Below are 22,599 nucleotides of genomic sequence, written 5' to 3' on the forward strand. Positions count from 1 at the left end.
TTGCATAAATTAACGCGACGGGCAACGAGAGTTGACCTGCATTTGATTCAATTCTGCCGCGGCGCGGCGGCGTAGAAATCACATAGGAATTACAAAGTGGATGGAAAAGTAAAGGAGCGAATTGCAGTACGTCGTCAGAAACGAAATGCTCATGATTTTCAAAATACGTTAGTGGCATAAATATTTCCTACATGCGAGTGAACGGACGTGGATGCAAAAAGCGCGGCTTTGTTACAATGACGGTGGATGGCGCTGTGTACGCCTTCTTTGAGGACACACGTATTGATTCACCCCGCACACTCTGGAACGGCCAGGTATAACCTGTACGAGTGTAAGCGTCCTCCATTCAAAGCTAGCCTAATAAAACCAGGGAGCTCTGCCGTTTGACTGAAATATGCAGATTCCTCCTTCATGCGATCCAGTAAATATGGATAATTGGGGCGAGGTTCATCTCACCCGCGTGAATCGTCCTAGGAATAGCCGGCACCGCCTGCGGGGTCAAATATTTGAGACAATTAGTAGAAATAATTTATGTATGCGGTGTTGTCGGTTTTCGCATCAACTCCATTGCAAAATGTGATACATTGGCACATATCTGCAACCTATCGTAATAATACTGCATAGCAGTTTGAAAGATTTATTCGATGCAGATCATTTCTGCGTAGAATCCCCCTTGGAGGTATTTTATACTTTTCTTGGTTGTTTAGTTTGAGTCGTTTTCACGAGAGTGCTTGAATACGAAAGGGACCGGCCGCCGTTGAGCAGAGTAATTAACGGGTGACCTCGCCAAAAGGTGTTTTGTATGACAACAACTTTGGGCAATCAGAGTTATAAGCTAAACGAAGGGCTATGGATTTTGTCTGATTAGGCAGCGTGGCTCGTAACGCGTTCCAATTTCTCTCGAGAATGGTCGTAGCCAGAACTAGTATCTAATTCCAACGGGTGTTCCGATAAGGAAATCGGATCGATACTCAGGTAAGTATAGGCACTTGAGTGATGATGGTCACTTGCTTTTACCCATCATTGACTCTGAGTTCATCCGAACAACAATGCAATTTCTAAGGCCACAAGAGACTGCCGCGTAGTAGTCAAGGCTGTGAATATGACAGAGCTGGTTGAAAAAATGGTAAATAAAAGTACTACACAGGTGCGTACAACCTCCTAAGATTTTACCACGATTCAACCAAAAGCAAAGGGGATTCAAAGGGTGGACAATCTGCAAGCGCACGGCAACGGTCACGAGGATGGTGCGAAATCGTTTATCGCGGTATCCACGTATGGCATATATGCGGGTAGGGTGCGCGATCGAGTACTCGGTGGTAATTAAGTCGGCAGGGGTCGTGGGGCGTTTGCAAATTGTAGGCCAGGCGACAGGCGGCGGCGCGTTGGCGGCGCGGGGAAAATTGTTTCCTCAACAGCGAGAACGCGGGCAGTACGTCGCGAAACCCCTGGTTCTTCGCCTCGCGGCACCGGTGAAAATTGGAAAGGTGGGCGGATAGCCAAAACGTAGAACATCTGGAGAGTAATAGTTCCACTATTACGTATAAATCCGCAACACAATCGTCGTATCCGCGCGATCAGCGGAAACTGTTCGCACCTGTACTACGGAGTTATAAACATTAAACAATATCGGTTTCCTCAACGAATTCCAGTTAGGATGCGAGTTTTGTAATAACGGCATGCCAATAGGACGTTCAGAGTCCTGCTAATATGCCAGACCTTGATTCATAAAATTTATTCGGCGTCTTTAGTCCGGTCGACTACATAATTGTTGAACATAACGCGACCAGCTGATAAGCGCCCATTCTGCGTTATGAGCGAGGCGGTGATAAATATCTCTGATAATTACAGAGAGATTACCGATCATTGATAAATAGTAACAGGAATCCAATCGCCAAACTATCCGCCATGTCACTCGTGGTGAGCATTAAGAACGTCCAAGCTCTCAAGTTCAAGGGAGAAAAGTTCGTCAAGATCGACTTCAGAGGTATGCGATAACACAATCTGAATTTTAGTCGGATTTCTTAAACATCGATTAACGCACCGCACCCGCGACCCCTTAAGACTCAACAATCGCGTTGAATAGACTTTGTCGACCGTCATGTTTCAATATAACGCATGTGCATAAGTATGTAGCACAGCACGTGACATCTGACTGATGGAAAATATTTTATGTTTATTTTTTTCGCAGCCAACATTACAAGAATCCCAGAGAAATTAACTGCAATTAAGATAGGCATAGAATGTATACGTTGGTATAATTGTACTGTAATTGTTAATACGATACTCGGTGATGCGTTACCCGGATACACGTGTCTGACTCACTCTGCCGTCTCATTGTCAGGCATGTGTCGATTACACATTGCGGTAACTCTAAATGGTACCATGCAAGGCGCAAAATGTGCCGTAAGTAGTTTCAATTCGATAAAAGGTAACCGATTTTGAAGAGCACGATTCAATTCGCTCTAACTGCAAGTATAAGCCGCGTAATAATGTCTCCCGGCCATAGGTATAATAAATCGCATCACCAATGACACCGCAGCTTGATAGTTCATATTACTCACAATCAGTCATCGAAATTTCGGTCCATCGTCATTGAATCAAACCTCTCCGTATATGTACTGAGAAAAAAATTTGTTCGAACTAATCTGAACGGCGATTACGGGCAAGGAAACGCAGATTTAGTTACTTCAACTGCATATCAGTTAACTTGATTATGTCTTTTATCGCCCCTTTGATCTGCTACGAAATATTTAATTGTGTTAACTGATATTCAGTATGTCTAATAAAAATCTGCATCTCCTCACCCGTAACTGCCGTTCCGATTGGTTCAACCAGAATTTTTTCTGAACCAGGGTTCTTTCCGCAAACGGTATCAGTCGAGAGTGTTATTATAACTCATAGTCAGTTCGTGATAGCTCGGTTCGATTTCTAGTTGTGCTTGTAAAAGAATACGTTCAGTCTTTTCGTTAATCATATTCGAGATATATGCCCCGGTTGAATGAAATATTTTGGGCTTATTCTGGGAATGTTTCCTCTGCACTGAGAGAAAAAGGTCGTTGAATCTGCAAAAAAAAAAAAAAATCGTTTCGACTAACCAAATAAGGCGTTTACGGGCAGCGAAACGAATATTCGGTTATTGCAAGGATTGATAACATGCACGAACTACATAAAACATACATCTGTCGACTAAATTATTATCCAGCACAAATACGAGGATGTACAGTGAACGAAATATTGAGTTGAACGACCTGTGTTATACCGGTGGTACGGAAATCATTTTATTAATGTGAATATCCTAATTTTTTATCCGACAAGTGCTTGTTCAAAGCAAGATCATGTTTTGTTGGTTTAAAAAAATCTCAGTTAACGGAACTGAATATTTAGTTGGAAACGTCACAGCTTGGTACAAGCAACTGAACATTCAGTTCAGTGTAGTGTTCCAACCATTGATTCAAACAAATTATTTGTTCGCTGTAGTCTCATATCGTTCGGATCACCAATTAATGCTCAGGTACCAAAGTAAGATAATGTTTTGTTAGAATCATACATCATACATAGTATTAAAGTTCGAAACCAAATTTTGTATGTTCGGATGTTCAGAAAGTGACGTCACCCAAAATTTTTGATGTGAAACATCTATAGCCGCACGTAAAACCGATTTCTGGCGTGGCGACGCATGCCGTGGCGACACGTCGCCACGCTATATGATGGTATATATATACAGTCTATATGTAGTAGTGTGTACGGTGTGGCGACGCGTCGCCATGCGCAATCGACTGTACGATTCTCTTCCCACTCGATCCGGCGTCAAGCCATCTCTCTCGCCACACTGAGCTCGGATACCTATAGTGTATACTCCATAGTGTATACAGTGTTGTTTACTACGGTACACATAACCTGTATTTTACTTAAAAACAAATTATTTTTTTAAATTGATTATTTATTTTAATTAATTTTAATTTTTTTAAATTGATTATTAATTATAATTGATTTTAATTTTACAAAATAATGTCGATGTTTCACATCTGCCAGGCGTCCCGTGACGGCTCATTTTTTTTTTGATGTGAAACATCTATAGCCGCACGTAAAACAGATTTCTGGCGTGGCGACGCAAGCCGTGGCGACGCGTCGCCACGCTATATGATGGTAGTACGGTGTGGCGACGCGTCGCCGTGCGCAATCGACTGTCCATTGTATACTCCCGGAGTGTATACAGTGTTTTGTTTTTGTTTACTACAGTACACATAACCTGTGTTTTACTTGAAAACAAATTTTTGTAATTAAAGTGTGCATTTATCTGTGCATTAAGCACGTGTATATTTGGTGTGTTTTAACGCCAGTAAATGTAAAATCTACTTTCTTAGTAGATTAAAATTCACATAAATTTCATTGCATACAATGTTTTTAAATTGATTATTAATTTTAATTAATTTTAATTTCATTCTAATTAAAATTAATGCATCAGAACAATTGCTTAAAGAATAAATTTTATAAAGACTGATAAAATTGTATTTCAAAATCATCTGATGGCGTGTAGCGCACGAATGTTTTTCTTATTACAAAATAATGTCGATGTTTCACATCTGCCAGGCGTCCCGTGACGGCTCACATTTTTTTTTTCTCTCTTAACGTCATCGATTTATAGTAATTGTCGACGACGAAAATCAGCTGACCGAATTCATCAGTCCGGAAACAACCGCGCATCGTAAATGGTCAAAAATGACATCTAGCATCATTTTACACTATTAAAAGCTAAAAAAAAACATTTGTGTACTTTTTGCGCAAAAATACAAATAAAAAAAATGGAAATAACAAGAAAAAACTTTTTTTTAATTATGCTTAGAGTAAATTTTATTACTAACGTTAATTTAAAAAGTAATTATTACACATATTTTATTTACTTGAGAAAAAAAAAAAAATCCATTTTTCACGGGTACCCCATTTTGCCCGCAAAAATAAAAATTGTTTTTCTTGCTGGAAATTGAAAATTGACATTATTCACGTTGTTTCCATCTAAAAAAAAGAAAATTCAACATATTTACGATCACAAAATTTTACTATTTCCTTAAGTACCCCGTTTTGCCCCCCCCCCCCCCCCCCCCCCCCCCACCCCCCCTCCCCTATATCACGACACATACGAGCAGAATTATCAGGTAGTGAGTTATGTTTCAACATTCTACGAATGTACGCTAAACTGATGACAGTAAGGCTTTATCCAAACCCGCACACAAATCAGCTGTACTAGGCATCCCAACCTTATAGCAGCTTACTCAACTGAGTTAATGATCGTACGTTGAAGTGGAAATGAAAAAACTGAGTTAATGATCGTGGTGAGCGCATAAGCACATCTTGAATTGTGTGTTTGCACGTATGTTGTTATAATGTTATTGATGATTGAACAATCCTCACCTGGTGAAACACTGACAACGAGTAAGCGAGCGTAGCGAGCGCATGACCACCAAAACCAGCTACGCTATTATAGGCATCCGACCCCGAGCGAGCTTCAGCAAGCGAGGGTTTTAAAGCTACGTTATTATGAACTTCGATTGACAAGACTGAATGGAATGAAAGAAAGTCCTAAAATCATTTGGAATGGTTCCGATCGAAAATAAAATTGAAATTTTCAGCCTAATTACGGCAGTTGGTAGATTCTTCGGTAACGCAAATAACATATAATTGTTCGCAAGTCGGATACAACGCAATTTTTGTAAGTTCCCTATTAAACGCCGCATGATTTTGTTCGGGATTCAAACCGGGAACCACTTGCAAATGAATACCTGTCATCCTATATACCTAGTCGCACATCTGTACCTACTACGTCAAACTATCGCACGGATTTCGTGTTAACTTTTGCCCACTTAGATGACAAGATATATTTATCTTATTGTCAGTAATACGAAGCTATTGCCAGGTGACATGAAGAGATTTGCTACAAATATTCAAGAATTTCGTTAGTATTTACAACAATTTGACAGCAGTGATAAAGCCGATGAAATAGTTGAGTTAACGAATGAAATGCTCCCAATCAACAAAATATTTATTCGATGCAAATATGTCGTTTATATAATTGGTCCAACACACTGAAAACTGGGATATTATTACCTTTATGTTTTTCCAGCTACTTCACACGTTGGACTTACGTGGCTTTATTTTTTTGTTTTTTTTTTTTTTTTTTTACCAACAAAATATTCAAAAGCATCTTAATTTATTAGCCTATTCGTGATTGTGTATAGATTAATTGGACTATTTGTATGGAAATAGGTTTGTTCTTGTTTCGACTGATGCATACATTTAAATCAACAAAAGTATTTGCAGCCAGTCGAATTATATTCAATGACTTGAATCAACGGAACAAGCAGTACTTACAAGATGCAGGTTTTTTTTTATGGGTTGTGAAACTTACTTTGTTTCTACCAATCATCAAAAGCTCCTGACGGAAGACACACTTAGTTCACACAACCATACCTATTCAACACTGTATAAGTTTGAATGGAAAGCATAAAAATCACTTAGTTTGACGAAATCGACTTGTTTACTAAATCAAATTTAGGGGTTAACACGAGAGAATCAAATTTTATTTCGTGGAATGCTAAATTCTTTGACGACAAAAAAATATATAGTCGAAGCCATCGAACGCATTCAACCGCAGATACCCCTGTCTTTGGCCGAATCATTGAGTTGACATCACTGAATATTTTTTTTAGACATAACAAATTTTCGATTAAAACAACCGCACATTTTAAGCAACTCTTATGGTTAATTTTGACTGACAGAATGATTGAAGCAACAATTTTACATCCAACTAAATCGATTCGGTTGATTTAATGACTTTTTTCTCTCCATGTCCAAGGTCTCAGAAATATTTGGGCCATGCTTCAAGTCGGAACTATGCATGATTATATTTCAATCGGTGGTGAACATTCACCCGGGTACATTCAAAAGATCAATCTGCGAGGGAAGGTCAGAGTGCCGATGCAGTGAGCATATCATATCTTACAATATTAAAACTTTGCGAAACGATAGGGGAATGGCCCACTGGCACACGTTCCCGTTGCACACGAAAAACCTGACGTAAGGAGAGTTTAATTCCTGATCATATATTTTCTTACCACCGGTCAACATTCAAGTAACTTTGAGCAAATTCCTCGCCAAAGCGACCAGCGTCCGACTCTTAGCTTTTCCGATTTCCTCGACGATATTTTGTAAAACTCGGTCGATTAAAATAAATAACGAATTCTTTGTCATTCTTATTTCTTGGATTTCAGGTGCGACACACTGTTCTCGAAGTCTCGACGAAAACGGAGATCTCATTGTCGTAGATCAGGTAACGTGGCAAAATTCATCATATTATCACCATTTCAAGTCAGCGCTTCGGTTATACAGTTGTATAGGTGTATGATCTGCAAAGCATCAGATATCCCATTTACACCAAAGAGTCAAGTGTCACGGCGGTCACGCATCGCCCCTAAAGTATTGTCTCGGTCATCCTTCCGTGTGCCTCTGTACCAGTACTAGCAGCGCCGGCTGAGCACCCCCGCCTTCCTCGCGTACCGCCCATATGGCTGTCCGGTCGATCAGCCGAGCACGTTACAATCTTAATATATATAAATCTCGTGTCACGATGTTTGTCCTCAATGGACTCCTAAACCACTTAACCGATTATAATAAAATACGCACACCATGTGCAGTTCGATCCAACTTGAGAGATAGGATAGTTTAAATCTCAAATTATAGTCGCAATTATAATATATTGCTAATTATTTGTCTGTTATTATTTGACAGTCACAATTATCTGTCAACTCCGAATGATTCTAACAGATGTCGATACCTTTCGACTGGGTTGAGTAAGTAATCAATAGATGGCGCTGCTATGGTAAATCTATGAACGTGTCATTGTCATATAAGCTACATTTTAACAGCATAACTAGCAACCCATACCGGCTTCGCACGGGCATATAATAATATAATAAAAGAAAATACACAATGTTTACAGTGAGTTTCTAGAAAAATAACATTTATATTATTACTTAATATTATTATATGCCCGTGCGAAGCCGGGATGGGCTGCTAGTATATTATGTATATACTTATACGCATTCATACGTTTAACAAATATTGGCTATACTGGTCATGGGAATGGGCTATTTAAGAAAATGCGAGAGAACGATCTATTTTGCGGTGTATCTTACGAAATCGGTGAAGAAAGGCTCGCGAAGTGTGTGAAGGACAGGACTGCTTTATCTGTGGTTATTACAGTTACCTACTGCCACTGTTCCTGTAGTTATATAATACAGGCGAAATAGCCTGTTGTTCGCGTATCTCGCGATATTGCCCGTTCCTCACGCATTTCGTGTGATACACCGTTCTTCGCGCGTTTAGCGAAATATACCGTTTACCCCGCATATCCTGATACAGACCCTCTTTGTAGCTAATATTATAGACGATATGCACGAACGTATTCGTAAGTATATGTAATGTATGACGTATGTATGATATACGCACGTGTGCTCGTTAATACGTGTATGGAGGCAGGGACATGCCTAAGTATATTATGTACGTTTCAAATTCTCCGTATTACTGATCCTCCCTGCTAGTTAAATGTTCCATATTTCATGATCTATTGTAATTGCGAAAGGCATACGCAAAGTTTCGATTTGGAAAGTTACGCGTTTGAACGTCACTACTCCCCAGTTTGATCCTCAGCGAGAATTTTTGGATAGCGACAGTTTATAAAAACGGTCTTTACGCAATTGATAAAAAAAAAAAAAAAAATTTGACGAAATGATAGAAGCTTGAATACGGCTAGCCACGTAGCCTGGACACAGGCTGACAGCAAATACAAACAGATAGAATTCAACTGGTTGTACCTATTTCTATTCGGGTTACAGTAGTCTTGTAGACCTTGAAACGTGTGAAAATCATAAAGATAATAACGTGAAAATACACCCTGTTCCATGGGATCTTATTTTATTGATACAAATTACGCGTGTGACTTGATCGCTGTACTCTCAGGAAAATGCAGAATAGCAATATTTATTCATAATCGTGAAACCAGAAAACTTGCATTATACTCACAGTCTTCTCCGGGGTTTGACATGAACGCGCGGCATACCATAATTTTGTACGAGCTTTATTACGATGGTGCTTCGATTGAACAGGTTATGGAATAGGAGTGGTGAATACAAGTGAAACAAAAAAAAGTAATCTAACGATAAATCAACTGGTTTTATGAGTCAACAGGCAAGGATGTCGATCCCTTGAAAATACTGCGCGTGAAATGCCCATAAAAACTTTGATAATAATTTCACGGTACAGAGCGAATCGTTTTCGGAAATATACGCTGACCCACAATTAACAGACTATCTATCTACAGCACAAATCCATTCGGCGGTCTTAGGTGCCGATATGAAGTGGTGGGGTTGATATAAAGAAGGAAACGAACACGAGTTTCGTTCCAATTTAATGGTCATTTGAACGCCCTGGCGGCATTCATATGTGAACACTGGAACAGTTTTGAATCAACCACGCTACTGCAGGACTATGAGTCTTAAATTGAATTTCTGAGTTTCAGAGTTTCACTTGGAATTTGGGAAGGCCGGTGGAGGAGTCGGAGACGCTTCAGCTGACTGTTGTCTCCCGAGGGATTTTGCGCAGTGAAAAAACAGTCGCGAAATACGGTTTAATTCTTCAGACTGTCATTCAAGAAGGGAGGATTCTAATCAGCGATTCACTGGTTGATCTAAGCAACCGGCCACTTCCGGTAAAATCAACAGTTCAAGACTGAAAGTTGTACGAAATATCGCCAGGGGTAATGTAGGCTAGCTTGCGCTTCTCGACAAGCGCAGTACAGCGACCATACTTGCTCATGAATTAAGGGACACGTACAGGGAAGAGCCGAACAAAGTGGGCCCCCTGCAAAATTTTTCAAAAATCATACAAGTTTCCTTATTTGTTTGTCTTCTTTTGTAATGTTTAGTTAATAATTTAGTAATTTTCATAATATTCAATGATTAAATGGCAAAGTATTCCATGGCAAGTAAATAAGGAAATTTAAAAATTTTCTTAATATTTAGTTAATTTCATCGTTGAAGCCTTTTAAGAAAAGTGCATAAAGAAATTCATCATTTTGTGTAATTTTGGTGGAATACAAAAAATTTAAAGGGCCACCTTCCCCGCTATTTTCGGACACATCAAATAAACGCGAGTCATCAGTCAGACTTCTATTTTTTTGGTAAAAATTGAATTAAGATCCATCGACTCAGATGCCCATTTGGAGCCTTGCTTCCTTGATGAGCCCACTTTGTCCTCCGCGCCCGTATACCTTCAAATTAAAATCTGGCCAACAATATCAGGTGGTGTTGTTGTCGGTATGAAATCGCTGTTCCTTCCGATTAAGAAGCTTTCCTGCTGCGCTTATCCATGCGATGTTCAATACCTTCAATAATTCAATTCCCTTCGAAAATCCGACATTAAGAAATTTTGTGAGAGATGTTTTTGATACCCGATAAACTTTATCCTTTTAATATCGTTCCATACATAGATAAAATCACCTTGTGACCACCTGCAAGTAGCCTCAACCTTTACTAACAATGCTTTCTATTGCTTGATTGTAATGGAAAGTTTTTTTTTTTTTGGTTATCAAGATATGAATTTCGAACAGTCACCCACCTTTGTCAGCAGTTTACTCGTATACGCCCTAACATACTGACGCGACGTTGGAATGCTTTTAGATGCTGCCGTTTAGCTTGCGAATAAGTTACATGCAACGAACATACCTGTACAGATATGTTCCAACACAATGCGGCCAACAAATATGCAATGTTAACGGCACACAAGTTCATAAGTCAACGAGAGCGAAGATACTTCGCCAACATTTGCAGAATTTACATTTAGGAATCGGTGGCCACTAATTAAACTGTTGAGATATACTTATATATTATATATTTATATATGAGATATATATATATATATATATATATATATATATATATATATATATATATATATATATATATATATATATATATATATATATATATATATATATATTGGTGCGTTGGGCACGCACTTTCAAGGACTTAGAAAATACAGTTCTCATATATATATATATATATATATATATATATACACATATATACATATACATATATACATATATATATATATATATATATATATATATGTGTATATGAGAACTGTATTTTCTAAGTCCTTGAAAGTGCGTGCCCAACGTTATACAATCGGATAACAAACGACCCGACCAATCACTTTTAGGCAGTCGTTACACTCGAGGTGCGTTACACACCCCCGGACGGTAGCTGTAGCTCTTATGCCGGTACAGAAATAATGGAGGATGAACAAAGGATGCTAATCGATATTGAGCAAAACATTGCAACTTTGGAGCGAAGCCTCGAGGAGGCAAATTCCATGAGACGTCGGGGTTCATGGCACAGCCCCGCAGAGAAGGCAAGGAAGCGAGGATTAGGAACCATGCAGCGGGGCAGCTCCATGTCTGCGGCGGAAGGGTCGCCGGAACGGAAACGGTAGCGTATGAAATACAATTACCGATCGCACAAGCGGACGTCGTATACATTATGGTGTACATTTACACGCGAAAGCAGTCTTAATATTCCGCAGCGCACGTCGGTCAATCTTACCCTATAATACCGACTGCCCCCGGACGATCGTGAACTTGATTGTTGGCTCAATGTTCTTGGCATCTCGAGGGGGATGAAAAACATCGAGTCAAGTGATACCTACGTTTGTAGTCGGGCGATGATTAAGGAAGCCGCGACCAATTCAAGTGCAATTTGAATATCATATGTGTTGTTCGTGTGACATTCCAACACTAATTTCACGTTGTACGTGCAGGCTGCATGAATTTCGTTGAGACGACTGAAAAATTGCAATTCTCTGGCGAGTCAATCGATCATCTGATCCAATCAATACCATCTTTTTGAGTACAAATGTAAAGATTTCCTTCATAAATACCATTAACATTTTAATTGCTAATATACTAGGGATGATGACTTGTTAGATTGACACGTATTCTAAGGTTAGATTCGATGGTCATTGGTTATGTTGTGTTTGTTGAGATTGAGTTTGTTCCGTGTTCGGCCGACTACGGCGCTGTAGGTTTGTCTGTGCTGCCAACATAACTGTCTAGTGTAAAAAATTAGCCGTCTCAGATTCATTGTCCTCAGGTGTACATACCTATAATGCGTATGCGTAACCCATCCGTTTCTGCAATCCCGTGGAATTGTAACAGGAGTTCTACTCTGAAAAGCGTCCGCTCCCTCATGAGGCTTGGGAAGCAGAGACCACCGAGAGACAAATCATGCGACAGTAACTCTGAGTCACGGGGACTTTTGGAGCAACACGATTTCAGCTGCACTTCGTCAAATGCAGTTTCTCGGACAAATTCAATGACATCGTTTGAATTGAATCCGTCCGACGACAGCCAGGTCAGTGGCAACGACGCGGAAAACAACTCGGCGAAATCCTTGAAGAGAGCCCAACCCAAGGTGAGGTTCTTGAACAAAGGTTCTACTTTTTGAATTTGAGCTGTAAGCGTGAAGGAACCATGTCAAGGATGATGATCAATATTCATCCACCAGAAGTTCGAAGTTGTTATCAAAGAAGCATGCAGAATTTCCGAAGGATAAAGATATACACCTGAATTCATTTCCCAGCCCACCATTTCCGAACGTCTACTGCAGCTTCGATAATTCCTGTCGTCAAAATAAATTGATTAATTACAAATATCGTTGAAAATGGCTTCTCACGATTTTCAATTTGACACTTGTAGAGTCGAATTTGCGGAAGCAAATCACGTATTTTATTTCAGAGTGGTGAAGTGGGACAGAGTGCCCTTAAAGCCCAAGACTATCAGATTTGCGTGACTGTCATAGAAGCGAGACAACTCGCTGGACTCAACATGGATCCGACGGTTTGCGTCCAAGTCGGTGACCAACGGAAATACACTAGTGTCAAAGAGTCCACGAACTGTCCCTATTACAATGAGGTACGTTCCTCTAATTATTCTCAAGCTCTTATTATATTGTATTTATTCACCTTGGTAGTCACTTTCTTTCCCCTTACCTTGATACGGTATTTCGACTCTACAGTTTTAATGCCAGATTTGGTATCGGAGGCCTTAAGGACACGCGGATTGAGATTTTTTGCAACAATCATAAATTGACTAATGACTTTCAAGATTTCTACATCGTTCAAAGTTAACTGTAGCAAGCCGTATCTTCTAAACGATCGTTCCGATGACAAAGTCACGTATGTAACGACTCGAGGGTCATTTATTCCCGTGCGATAAGGAATAAAGTACGACTGGGTTCAACTAGGCTTTTGCGCTTATGCGCAACCGGGAAGTCGAGCACTAGGGTTGAATAAATGCGTGGTATTATTAGAATATAAGTTTGTCAAGATTCTTCGAGGACAGAGGAGCGAACTTGTCAAAATTATTTTTACTGCATCAGTTGATGATAATAAGAGAAATAAAGGTATCGCCATTGAATAATCGAACGAGGATTGAAATAGTTCCTTGCAATTTTTCTCAGCTAATAATTATCATTCCGAAACCACGGCTTACTAAATTGCTAATTTGGCAAAAAACTGACAACGCCAGTGTATAAAAAAAAAAACAAAAAAAAAAAATGGAATAAAAGTATTGCCACTAGACAATCAAATAAGGAAGGAAAATTTTTGGCAAAGCTGTACTCTCAGAATATTAGTTCGAAGGCCGTAACTTGCTGAAGCTCATTATTTCAAATGCGAAAATCCTGAAAGTCATTAATAGACGTCTTTCACCTCCCGCGTCACGGGAGATATTACGGTTTTATCTCAAGACACCCAAAGAAGAACAGTTATCGCGCAGCCAGTCATCGGTATTGGCTTAATGTATGCTAAAAAATTAATTGGGAAAAAAAGGTCTACATTCTGAAAAGTACGAACGACTCGCACATCTCTGGTTTAAATCGATCTGTAAAGTTTAAGATCCTTGAAATCACGATAATTTCATCATAATGATACTTCTATACATCTGTGTTATACTTTTCGACTGACCGGCATATCTGTATAAGCTAGCCGTGCCCTTTGAGGGAGTTTAGTTCATTTGGCTATCTTATTGCGTCATTGGGGTATCAAAAGAACGAAATCAATGCGCTGATACTTCACGTTGCAGTATTTCGTGTTCGACTTCCACATGCCGCCGATTATGCTGTTTGACAAGATTATCACTTTATCGGTGAGTGAAAGAGCATCCTTTTATCCGAAATGTAGAAAAATTATTTGTTATCGATGTTGTTGTAACTTGAATCTCGCTAGGCTGTAACACAATCCTGAAAAACAAAGGGAACAAACTTATATCGGGTTGAATTAAAAAGTGAAAAAACTCACCCGCCATCCTTGCATGCATGGCGAAAACACGAAAAATTTATAAGAGAATCAATAAAGGCGAGGGACAGCGATCTTTGGGTAACTTTGGGAATACCCCGTATACGTATCAGGCATATCGTATGAATTTTCACATGACAAGTGATCTTCCACGTATCGTTGAGTGTGCATATGTAGCTATCAATATTGTGCTGTCACAGGCTACATTGTACATATTGTAGATATAACTGTTTTCATTAGTTGAGCTATTCTGATTTTGAAGCCTTCGGAGAAAAGAAAAAATTCATTATTTTAATCACGTACCGTTTGCGACAGTAGTTTCAATTGGCAATTGCACGTAGTTTCATTCTATCCGCCGGATGGAAGCCTGAAAGGCAGACTCGTATCGAAAATTAACAAACAGATGCTTTGTGCAGATGAATATATACGGTATTCGCGTATAGTTGTGCCTACGATAAACACTAAGCATAGGGTTAACCTCGGATTTTACATATGAGTTTAGACGTAGTCATTCTGAAATCAACCGTATACATGTATATTGTATATTATACATATACTATGGGCACATATTTCAGATTCTCACATGTCAGTGTTGTATGCATTCCGCATGTATGTATTATAACAGGCATACGTTTATGACCAACAACTTTTACCCGCGGCTAATGAAATTGCAAGCTGCCATAAAGTATTTGGTCGTAATGATAATAGACTACAGTATAAATGTGTGGTGATTTGTAATAATGCACAGGTGCAGCAATCGCGGAACCTTCTACGTCCTAATCTAACACTGGGCAGCTTTAAGTTAGATGTAGCCACCGTCTGGGCTCAGCCAGGTACACGCTTTTTTGGACTTCCTTGATTCGATAGAGCTTTGCACGAAATTTTATAAATATGTTTAAATGCCCCCGGCCAATATACAGTTGCCGCTATTTTAACCTGTTACAACACTGCTACCTCATTGAATTTCATTATTTACTGGAATTATACCGATGATAATTGAACGAGTTGAATAAATCAAGAGACTTGCGTACAAATCAATGTTCAAACGGATAACGAAGGTACTTTGGCCGTTGCGTCAATTCACAAAATGCATGATCACATTGCGGGACAAATACGCGTAGCACTCTTTATTTCCAATCGAGGGAGTCACAAACCCGTCGACTCTCCCCACGCACCTCACGGCCTACGTCAAACGTACCTACCCTTCCGTCTTCCCCTAACTATACTCATTACGTTTTATAATAATGTATATACGTATAAAATATATGCGGGCGCAGGCGCGCCTATGCTGTTTATTTGCGAAGTTCAAATATCGACGCGTCATACTCTCCCTCTCACCCTATCGGATTAAATTTTGTCAACTTTTCAAAGCCATTGATGGTCTTTCGTCTCTAATACGGCACATGCATGGTATTCGTGTAATACGGGGTAAAATAATATAGCAGTGAGTAATTTGAAAAAAGTCAGACAAGCTGATGAAGACGTACGCGATACGTATCTCATACGTGACTATACTGACTACAGATTATTTGTATACGCTATGCGGGGCGAAGCTCGGGGCCATGACGTAAAGCCCGTAAACGTAATGTCTAACTTTGGACGTACCGCGAACCAGTACATTCTGAAAACCGTGTACATGTTTCCAATTACTGTACTCCGTTGACTGTAGCAACATTGCTACGCCGTCGGGGAACTGTGCGTACAACACGTTAATCGAGGCTATACTCTGGGCCTTTTATAATACAGGACCATTTATTTATTGATACTCGCCGCTCGTTGCTTAAGCGAGCAATACCCTCTTTAGCGGGCGTCGGGTATTATTGGCCGTGTCGAAGTCGCACTCGCGGCCAGTATTCGATAAATGACCCTGTATATTTTTTTTCAGTAAAAATATAACCCATTATACACAACTAACTCGAGAACGCGCTTGTATGATTTGTTCCTGCATCGAGACGAGGAAATTTTATCGGATATTATCGGAAATGACTGTTGCGACAATAACTCCTTTTTAACGCGTGGAATCGCAAAATTTGAAACCATCCGTTGATGGAATACAATCCGCCATCCACATTTGGCATGAGGCTTTTTAACAATTTTTCGGAGGCATTACACGGAGGGAAAAGAATCTTCGAACCAACTGAATAGATTTTATCGGAGTCCATTCTCTTTAATCCAGTATCCCATATTGGGTATTCCAAATGCGATTACTTCAATTCAGCAATTTCGATTTAGTTAGTTTGCCAAAATGAAATCGAGGGAAGTATTGGTTCGAGTTAACCTTTCGATGTGTTTCCGAAATTGCGTCAACTGAGTATCATTTTACTTGAAGTTTATGTATTATTCCTCCAAGTCGGACGTTCGTTGACAGAAACAATTACGTACTTAAAATGAAACAAGTAAACGAATCTAGCCAACAAAAAATTTACATCGATCGAATGCCATACTTAGTTGATCTAAGCGGAGCCTGTTGGCGTAACTGGTTGAATCAGTTGCACTAGCTTGTTTACGAGCTAAAAGAAACACCACACATGCTTTGAAACAAGTAGATCACTAGTAATATAATCGGCCACTAGGCGGTGAAGCTGCTCGCTACGGAAATAGGTTTAGAGATAGTTATACAACCGTGTAGACGGCCAAGAAGCTAGTTACGGATAACGTAAAATAGATGTCTCGTCCGACCTATGTTACAACCGAAGAAAGCGTAATACCGAGTTTCAAGTCCACTGACGACACATGTTCCATTTACACTTCACAGACGCAAATATAAGTTTTCGGGTTGGACCCGTTAAATATCGAGTGATTTCCACAAAATCTTGAGTCACCAGAATCGAACACAATATCATTCGTAAAATACGTTCTCTACGCTTGAATAACTCTAATGTTTAGTCAATGCAAAAGATTTTTTTAACCACAAATTTCACTACCCGCTGCAACCATTGAACTCTTGACTCAACAAACCCATGAAATAGAACAATCTTAATTTGTCTTGATAGAACAAATTCATATTTTTGAAAAGAAGAAATGATTGAGGTGCGTTCAATAAAATTTTTAGTCATTTAATTCACACGTTTTCTTTATACAAAATTCGCATTATCATTCAGTTGAATCAAACGAATAATCACTCGACTCAAATAAGCATATCCCTCCGTGTAAAGTAGCATGGTCAAACACGTATTATTATCGATCAATTATTTTGTGTGATTTGTAAATAGAGTGGATGATAACCTAATCATTACGGTTTGGAGTGAGGTGGATGCCAATAAAAATAACCTACTAAGTTTGAGTTATAATCAGTGCCCGGTAGACATCTGCTTGGCCTCCTACCACCGGGAATAATAAAACAAATATGAATTATGCATTTTCAACATACGTTCTCATAATATGAGTAACTGAAGTATCAAGATTTTGTGCAAAATTTTTACATTATACAGTGGATAGCTAGACGGTGGTGTACATATACATGATGTGCATGTGTAATGCATGTTTGTATGTACGTTATACGCTAGTTTCATACCTCTCAAGCATGTTATCAGTGTGTACGAGAGATCAGCGTATATTTATACGCAATTAGCGCCCCAACTGGCGTGGATAACTATCATACTTGGATGGTAATTTCGCGTATGTATAATTTCACACCCACCTGGTGCATAAAAATACATATGCCGGCGAGAATAAAAAATTGAACAGAATTACGAAAAAAAATATCTTCAATTCAGCGAAATAAATGTAAAAATCATAGTTTCTTTTTCTGGGTACCGCCTAAAATGACGGTCGTTGATCAAAGAATTTTTGAGAATTTTTCGGGGAAAACAAAAAATATCTTTCTGTCTCGAGGTTTGAAAATTCATTGAAAAAAACAACGGTTGAAGAATAAAAGTTGAAATACCTCGTGAGTGCTATTTAGAGTTATAACAGTCGTGTGAAAAATCATGAACGAAGTTAAAAATGGTGAGGGAAAATCATTGATCGAGTTGGCATGGAATGACTCGTGTATGTACTCCCTGTACTCTGGTCGAAATACAATAGCTGACAATCGTCAGATGAGGATTCTTACCATCTTACGATTTTTAACTTTATTTTGACCAGAGTACGCGGGTTTTGATTACCTGAAACACGTATGTATGTATGTATGTATTTATATCGTACAGGGCAGTGTAGTACTTCGGTGGCGTAGCTTCACTATAGGTATATGTTTGTGTGTGTCCAGCGTTATAGTAGCCGGTCCTAGCGTACGGGGCGATCCGAATATTCTCCTAACGTCCCCCATCTCAGTGTTTTGCTGAATAGCAAATTCATATTCATTTCCCACCTCTTGTAATGTATCTAGATATATTATGCTTGCATGATTTGTCCGTACGCCTACGATGCCAGATCGAAACATTTGCTTTCATTATAATAGTACAATTTACGAGGTGAGTTCCGCAAGAATTTATATTGCGTGGCTTGGACCAGGCACTTTCGAAAGCCCTTCCCTGTACTAATGTCCCGAAGTTTCGTATGGAAATATCTGTTCATGGGGCATTTCACAAAGTATTGACAAAAATCAGAAAATGATCTTTCCGATTTGGTCCAAATTTTTTTCTGCGAAAACACTGGTCGAATTACAGAGCCCGGATTTTGTAATAAAAAATTTCAACCATCACTGTCGAAGATTTTACTAATTCGAGGCCGCCCCTTTTTTAGAATCTGAAAAAAATCGGAAAATTCTGGGAAAATATGAAAAAATCTTTGTGCCCTATTCAAAGATGAAGATTTCGTACAGCAAAAATTGCTTTTCGAAAATGATGACTATTTCAAAAATTACTTCTGGAATACTCTGTTCGTACGAAAATGAACAAGAAAGTTCCTTATAACATGAGTCGAAAACAAATATATTCATAGCGTTCAACTTGAAAAAACAGTAACTACGGAGATCCTTGCTAGGTAGCGCACCTAAAGTCGTTTCCCAAGCAAATGTATGTACCTACATCTGATTGAAATGCTTTGAAAATTTGGAAATATGCATCATTTTCGAAATCCAACTTTTTCTGTGACGAAATCTCCATCTTTGAATAGGGCTAAAAAACCTTGTCACACTTTCCTAGAATTTTATGAATTGCTTCAGATTTTAATACATGGGTGGTCTCGAAATAGTAGTATCTCAGACAAGTGATTGAAAAAAGTTGAAAAAACATTTGTATCAAATAGGAAATATCGACTTCCGATGTTGATCAATATACTTCGTGAAATTCCCCATATAGAAGTAATCGCGGGACTTTCGATTTTTCCGGCTGCTTTGCAGTGCCTTCTACAGTTGATTTTGCGTTTTTTTAACCATAGAATTAGTCCATCGATTTACCAAATATATACAGATCGCTGTACACCATGAAAAATCAGAGCACGTTAACGGATTCTACGGTCATAAAAATTCAATGGCGGCTGGAATCAAATTAAGGTCAATATCTGAGCTTTCGAAAGAATCTGCTTGTCAGCATGACTTTTTTTTTTTTTTTTGCCAATCCGAAACATTTGATACCTGAAGGTTCTGCCGTCTCTGTTATTCAGTTCTCAATACCGTCCTCTAGAGGGCAAAGAAATCGAAACACCTTTTACGTTACTCAATGTTTTTCGGACTATAAAGACGACACTTGAAAACGCGTTCACTTGCATGTGTCTAAACCTCATATTGCGTGCCATTGCATAGACGTGAGAAAAAAAAATTTATACATTGAATAAAAGAAATATCTTCTGACAAACTATATCGAATTTCCCGTAGCTTCTCGTTTTTCTTTTTCTAATTTCTCAACGGCCACGATGCACAACAGCTGTATTCCGCCTATGTGTTCATATACGGGCGTACTACTGTATGCATAAGTAGAGCTGTACGGTCCGGTAGAATCGACAAGGATTAACAGTCCAGGAACACGTACGCGCCTGCGTATCAATTCTACGAATAGTTTTCGGAATTATTTTCGCGAAGGAACGATTAATCGGTATAACGTCAACGCACTTCCGGGCAGATCATCAATTCTATCACAAGTGGGCACTGCTTACTGACCCCGACGACGTCGCCGGAGGGCCAAAGGGATATCTGAAATGCGACGTCAGTGTGATTGGGAAAGGGGACTCGGTCAAGATACCGCCGAAGAGTGAAAAGGACGAGGACGACATCGAAGGGAATCTGCTGCTGCCGGACGGTGTGCCGATTGAACGACAGCGAGCCAGATTTGTGGTAAAAATTTACAGGGCTGACGGTCTGCCAAAGATGAACAGCAGTATAATGGCTAATGTGAAGAAGGCATTTACTGGCGAGGCAAAAGATTTGGTCGACCCCTACGTGCAAGTCTCCTTTGCCGGACTCAGCGTGAGTATGCGTTTTATTTCTACACAGTGGAATGTATGTTAGTGTCGGGATAATCCCCGATCAGTATCTACAACGAATAAGACACATTAAAATTACCGTTACGCATTTAGATATAATTGCATGTAAAATTGGGGCCCGAAAGTCATTTGTAGCTACTTTTCGGGGGTGCGGTGGTTGTGAGGATATTAGAGAATAAAAAAAAAAAATTTATTTCACCTCACGTACATCATGAAGGTGGTAGACAAGACGTGCTTACAAGCCAACTACCTAACAACGTTATATGCGTAGAGGAAACGGGGCCGGTGTCTAATAAGTTAGAAAAAGAAACTGGGTAAATTCAATTTCGGGAACAAATTCAAAGATGCGGTGGTTCTGATGATTTTACAATATAGAATCTGACGCTATTTGTTGGCTTATAAATTATACGTCAAAAGCATATAGCATTTTAAATATTAATGTACATCGGGGGCAAAGCGGGTGAAACTCATACGACGACAAATATCCCTGCCTTCGGCTTATCACGGACCAAGTCGAACGTCGAACGGACGAGATGCCGCATGTATGTAGCCTGCTACTGTACTAACGACTTACACTCTATCTGATCTATGGATCCTACCGATGTTCGCGCGAAGACCCGCTCTATATTCTATCTTATGTGTCGCCTATAAGCTATAAGTGTCGTGCATTCGGATTCAACTGTGAACTTTAGAACATCACAGAGGGCGGGTTCCTTCCTCGCGCTCGGTGTAAACACGTTCACACCCACGGTCATTGTTGTGGGAAAATTTTCCACTTCCCCTTCAACATCTCTCACTTGTGATTTTTTGGTCTCGGGACACACAATCTCCGTTCCTCATCACATGCAATTATACGAAAAGACGTTATTCTTTCATTGTTTTACAGGGTAAAACAAGCGTAAAACGCAACAGTTACGCACCTGTGTGGAACGAACAGATAGTTTTTACCGAAATGTTTCCGCCTCTGTGCCAGCGCATCAAGATTCAACTCCGCGACAACGACCCGGTTCATGCATCTGTAATCAGCACCCATTTCGTCGATCTCAAGCAAGTGAGCAACGACGGTGAGAAGGGTTTCCTACCAACTTTCGGGCCAGCTTTCGTCCACATGTACGGTAGCATCAGAGATTATAGTCTCATCGACGAACATTCAACTTTGAACATGGGTTTGGGCGAAGGAATATCTTACAGAGGAAGGTGCGAAGCTACATTGTCTTATCGCGACTAAAGCTCGGCGCATAAAGTGCACTGTCAATCTCTGTCATGTATATGCACCACCACCACCGCCGCGTCGGCTGGCCGCAAACCCATTTCAACTTTGCACTGTTGGGTTCTGTTATGTTTACGAAAATTGAGCCCACGGCCGGTGGTGGCGCTGCGGGCTAACTCCGTTGCCAGCGTAATCAACCCGGACGAAAAATTAGCCATACCAGAATTACTGTCCCCATGTCTACAATAATGTAGTGAACTTCTGTGTAATAGATGATTGAATTAGGTACATAATTGGCGAATAAATTTCATAAATGTTTCGTTGAAACGGAAAATTAAAATGTGAGGAATATAAGCCTTCACGTACGTTCATACGTATGCAATATATCGAAACGCTCCTCAATTTGCAGGAATCGAAAAGATTTCCCTCGGACACTCCCCCAAGCCTGTTCCAAATCGTTGAACAAGACGTATCTAAAATTTGTGTATCATATCAACAAAAACAAGTGGTTCATTTCCCTAACCTTGATGGAGCCAGCCTAAAAACTTCCCGTTGCGGTATACATCGAGCAAATGAAACTTGAAAAAATGAAATATTTTAATGTCTCTTCTTTTGTTATT

General features: G+C 39.6%; 1 protein-coding gene across 3 annotated transcripts in view; it reads left to right on the plus strand.

Moving 5' to 3' along the window:
- The first annotated feature begins 1,444 nt into the window (after positions 1-1,444).
- LOC107220924 (otoferlin) overlaps positions 1,445-22,599 on the plus strand; it is a 36,889-nt gene continuing 15,734 nt past the window's right edge. The window contains exons 1-10 of one of the 3 annotated variants that reach the window (XM_046732989.1): positions 1,445-1,987; positions 7,269-7,327; positions 9,575-9,763; positions 11,278-11,546; positions 12,272-12,527; positions 12,851-13,027; positions 14,198-14,260; positions 15,158-15,242; positions 20,409-20,752; positions 21,656-21,966. In XM_046732989.1, the coding sequence (XP_046588945.1) occupies positions 1,909-1,987; positions 7,269-7,327; positions 9,575-9,763; positions 11,278-11,546; positions 12,272-12,527; positions 12,851-13,027; positions 14,198-14,260; positions 15,158-15,242; positions 20,409-20,752; positions 21,656-21,966 (1,832 nt within the window). In that variant the 5' untranslated portion in view covers positions 1,445-1,908. Of the gene's footprint in view, positions 1,988-7,268; positions 7,328-9,574; positions 9,764-10,646; positions 10,921-11,277; positions 11,547-12,271; positions 12,528-12,850; positions 13,028-14,197; positions 14,261-15,157; positions 15,243-20,408; positions 20,753-21,655; positions 21,967-22,599 lie in introns of all 3 variants that reach the window. The other 2 variants (XM_046732991.1, XM_046732990.1) reach the window with 2 other exon arrangements.

Source organism: Neodiprion lecontei, chromosome 2, assembly GCF_021901455.1.
Source record: "Neodiprion lecontei isolate iyNeoLeco1 chromosome 2, iyNeoLeco1.1, whole genome shotgun sequence".
Classification (NCBI taxonomy): Eukaryota; Metazoa; Arthropoda; class Insecta; order Hymenoptera; family Diprionidae; genus Neodiprion; species Neodiprion lecontei.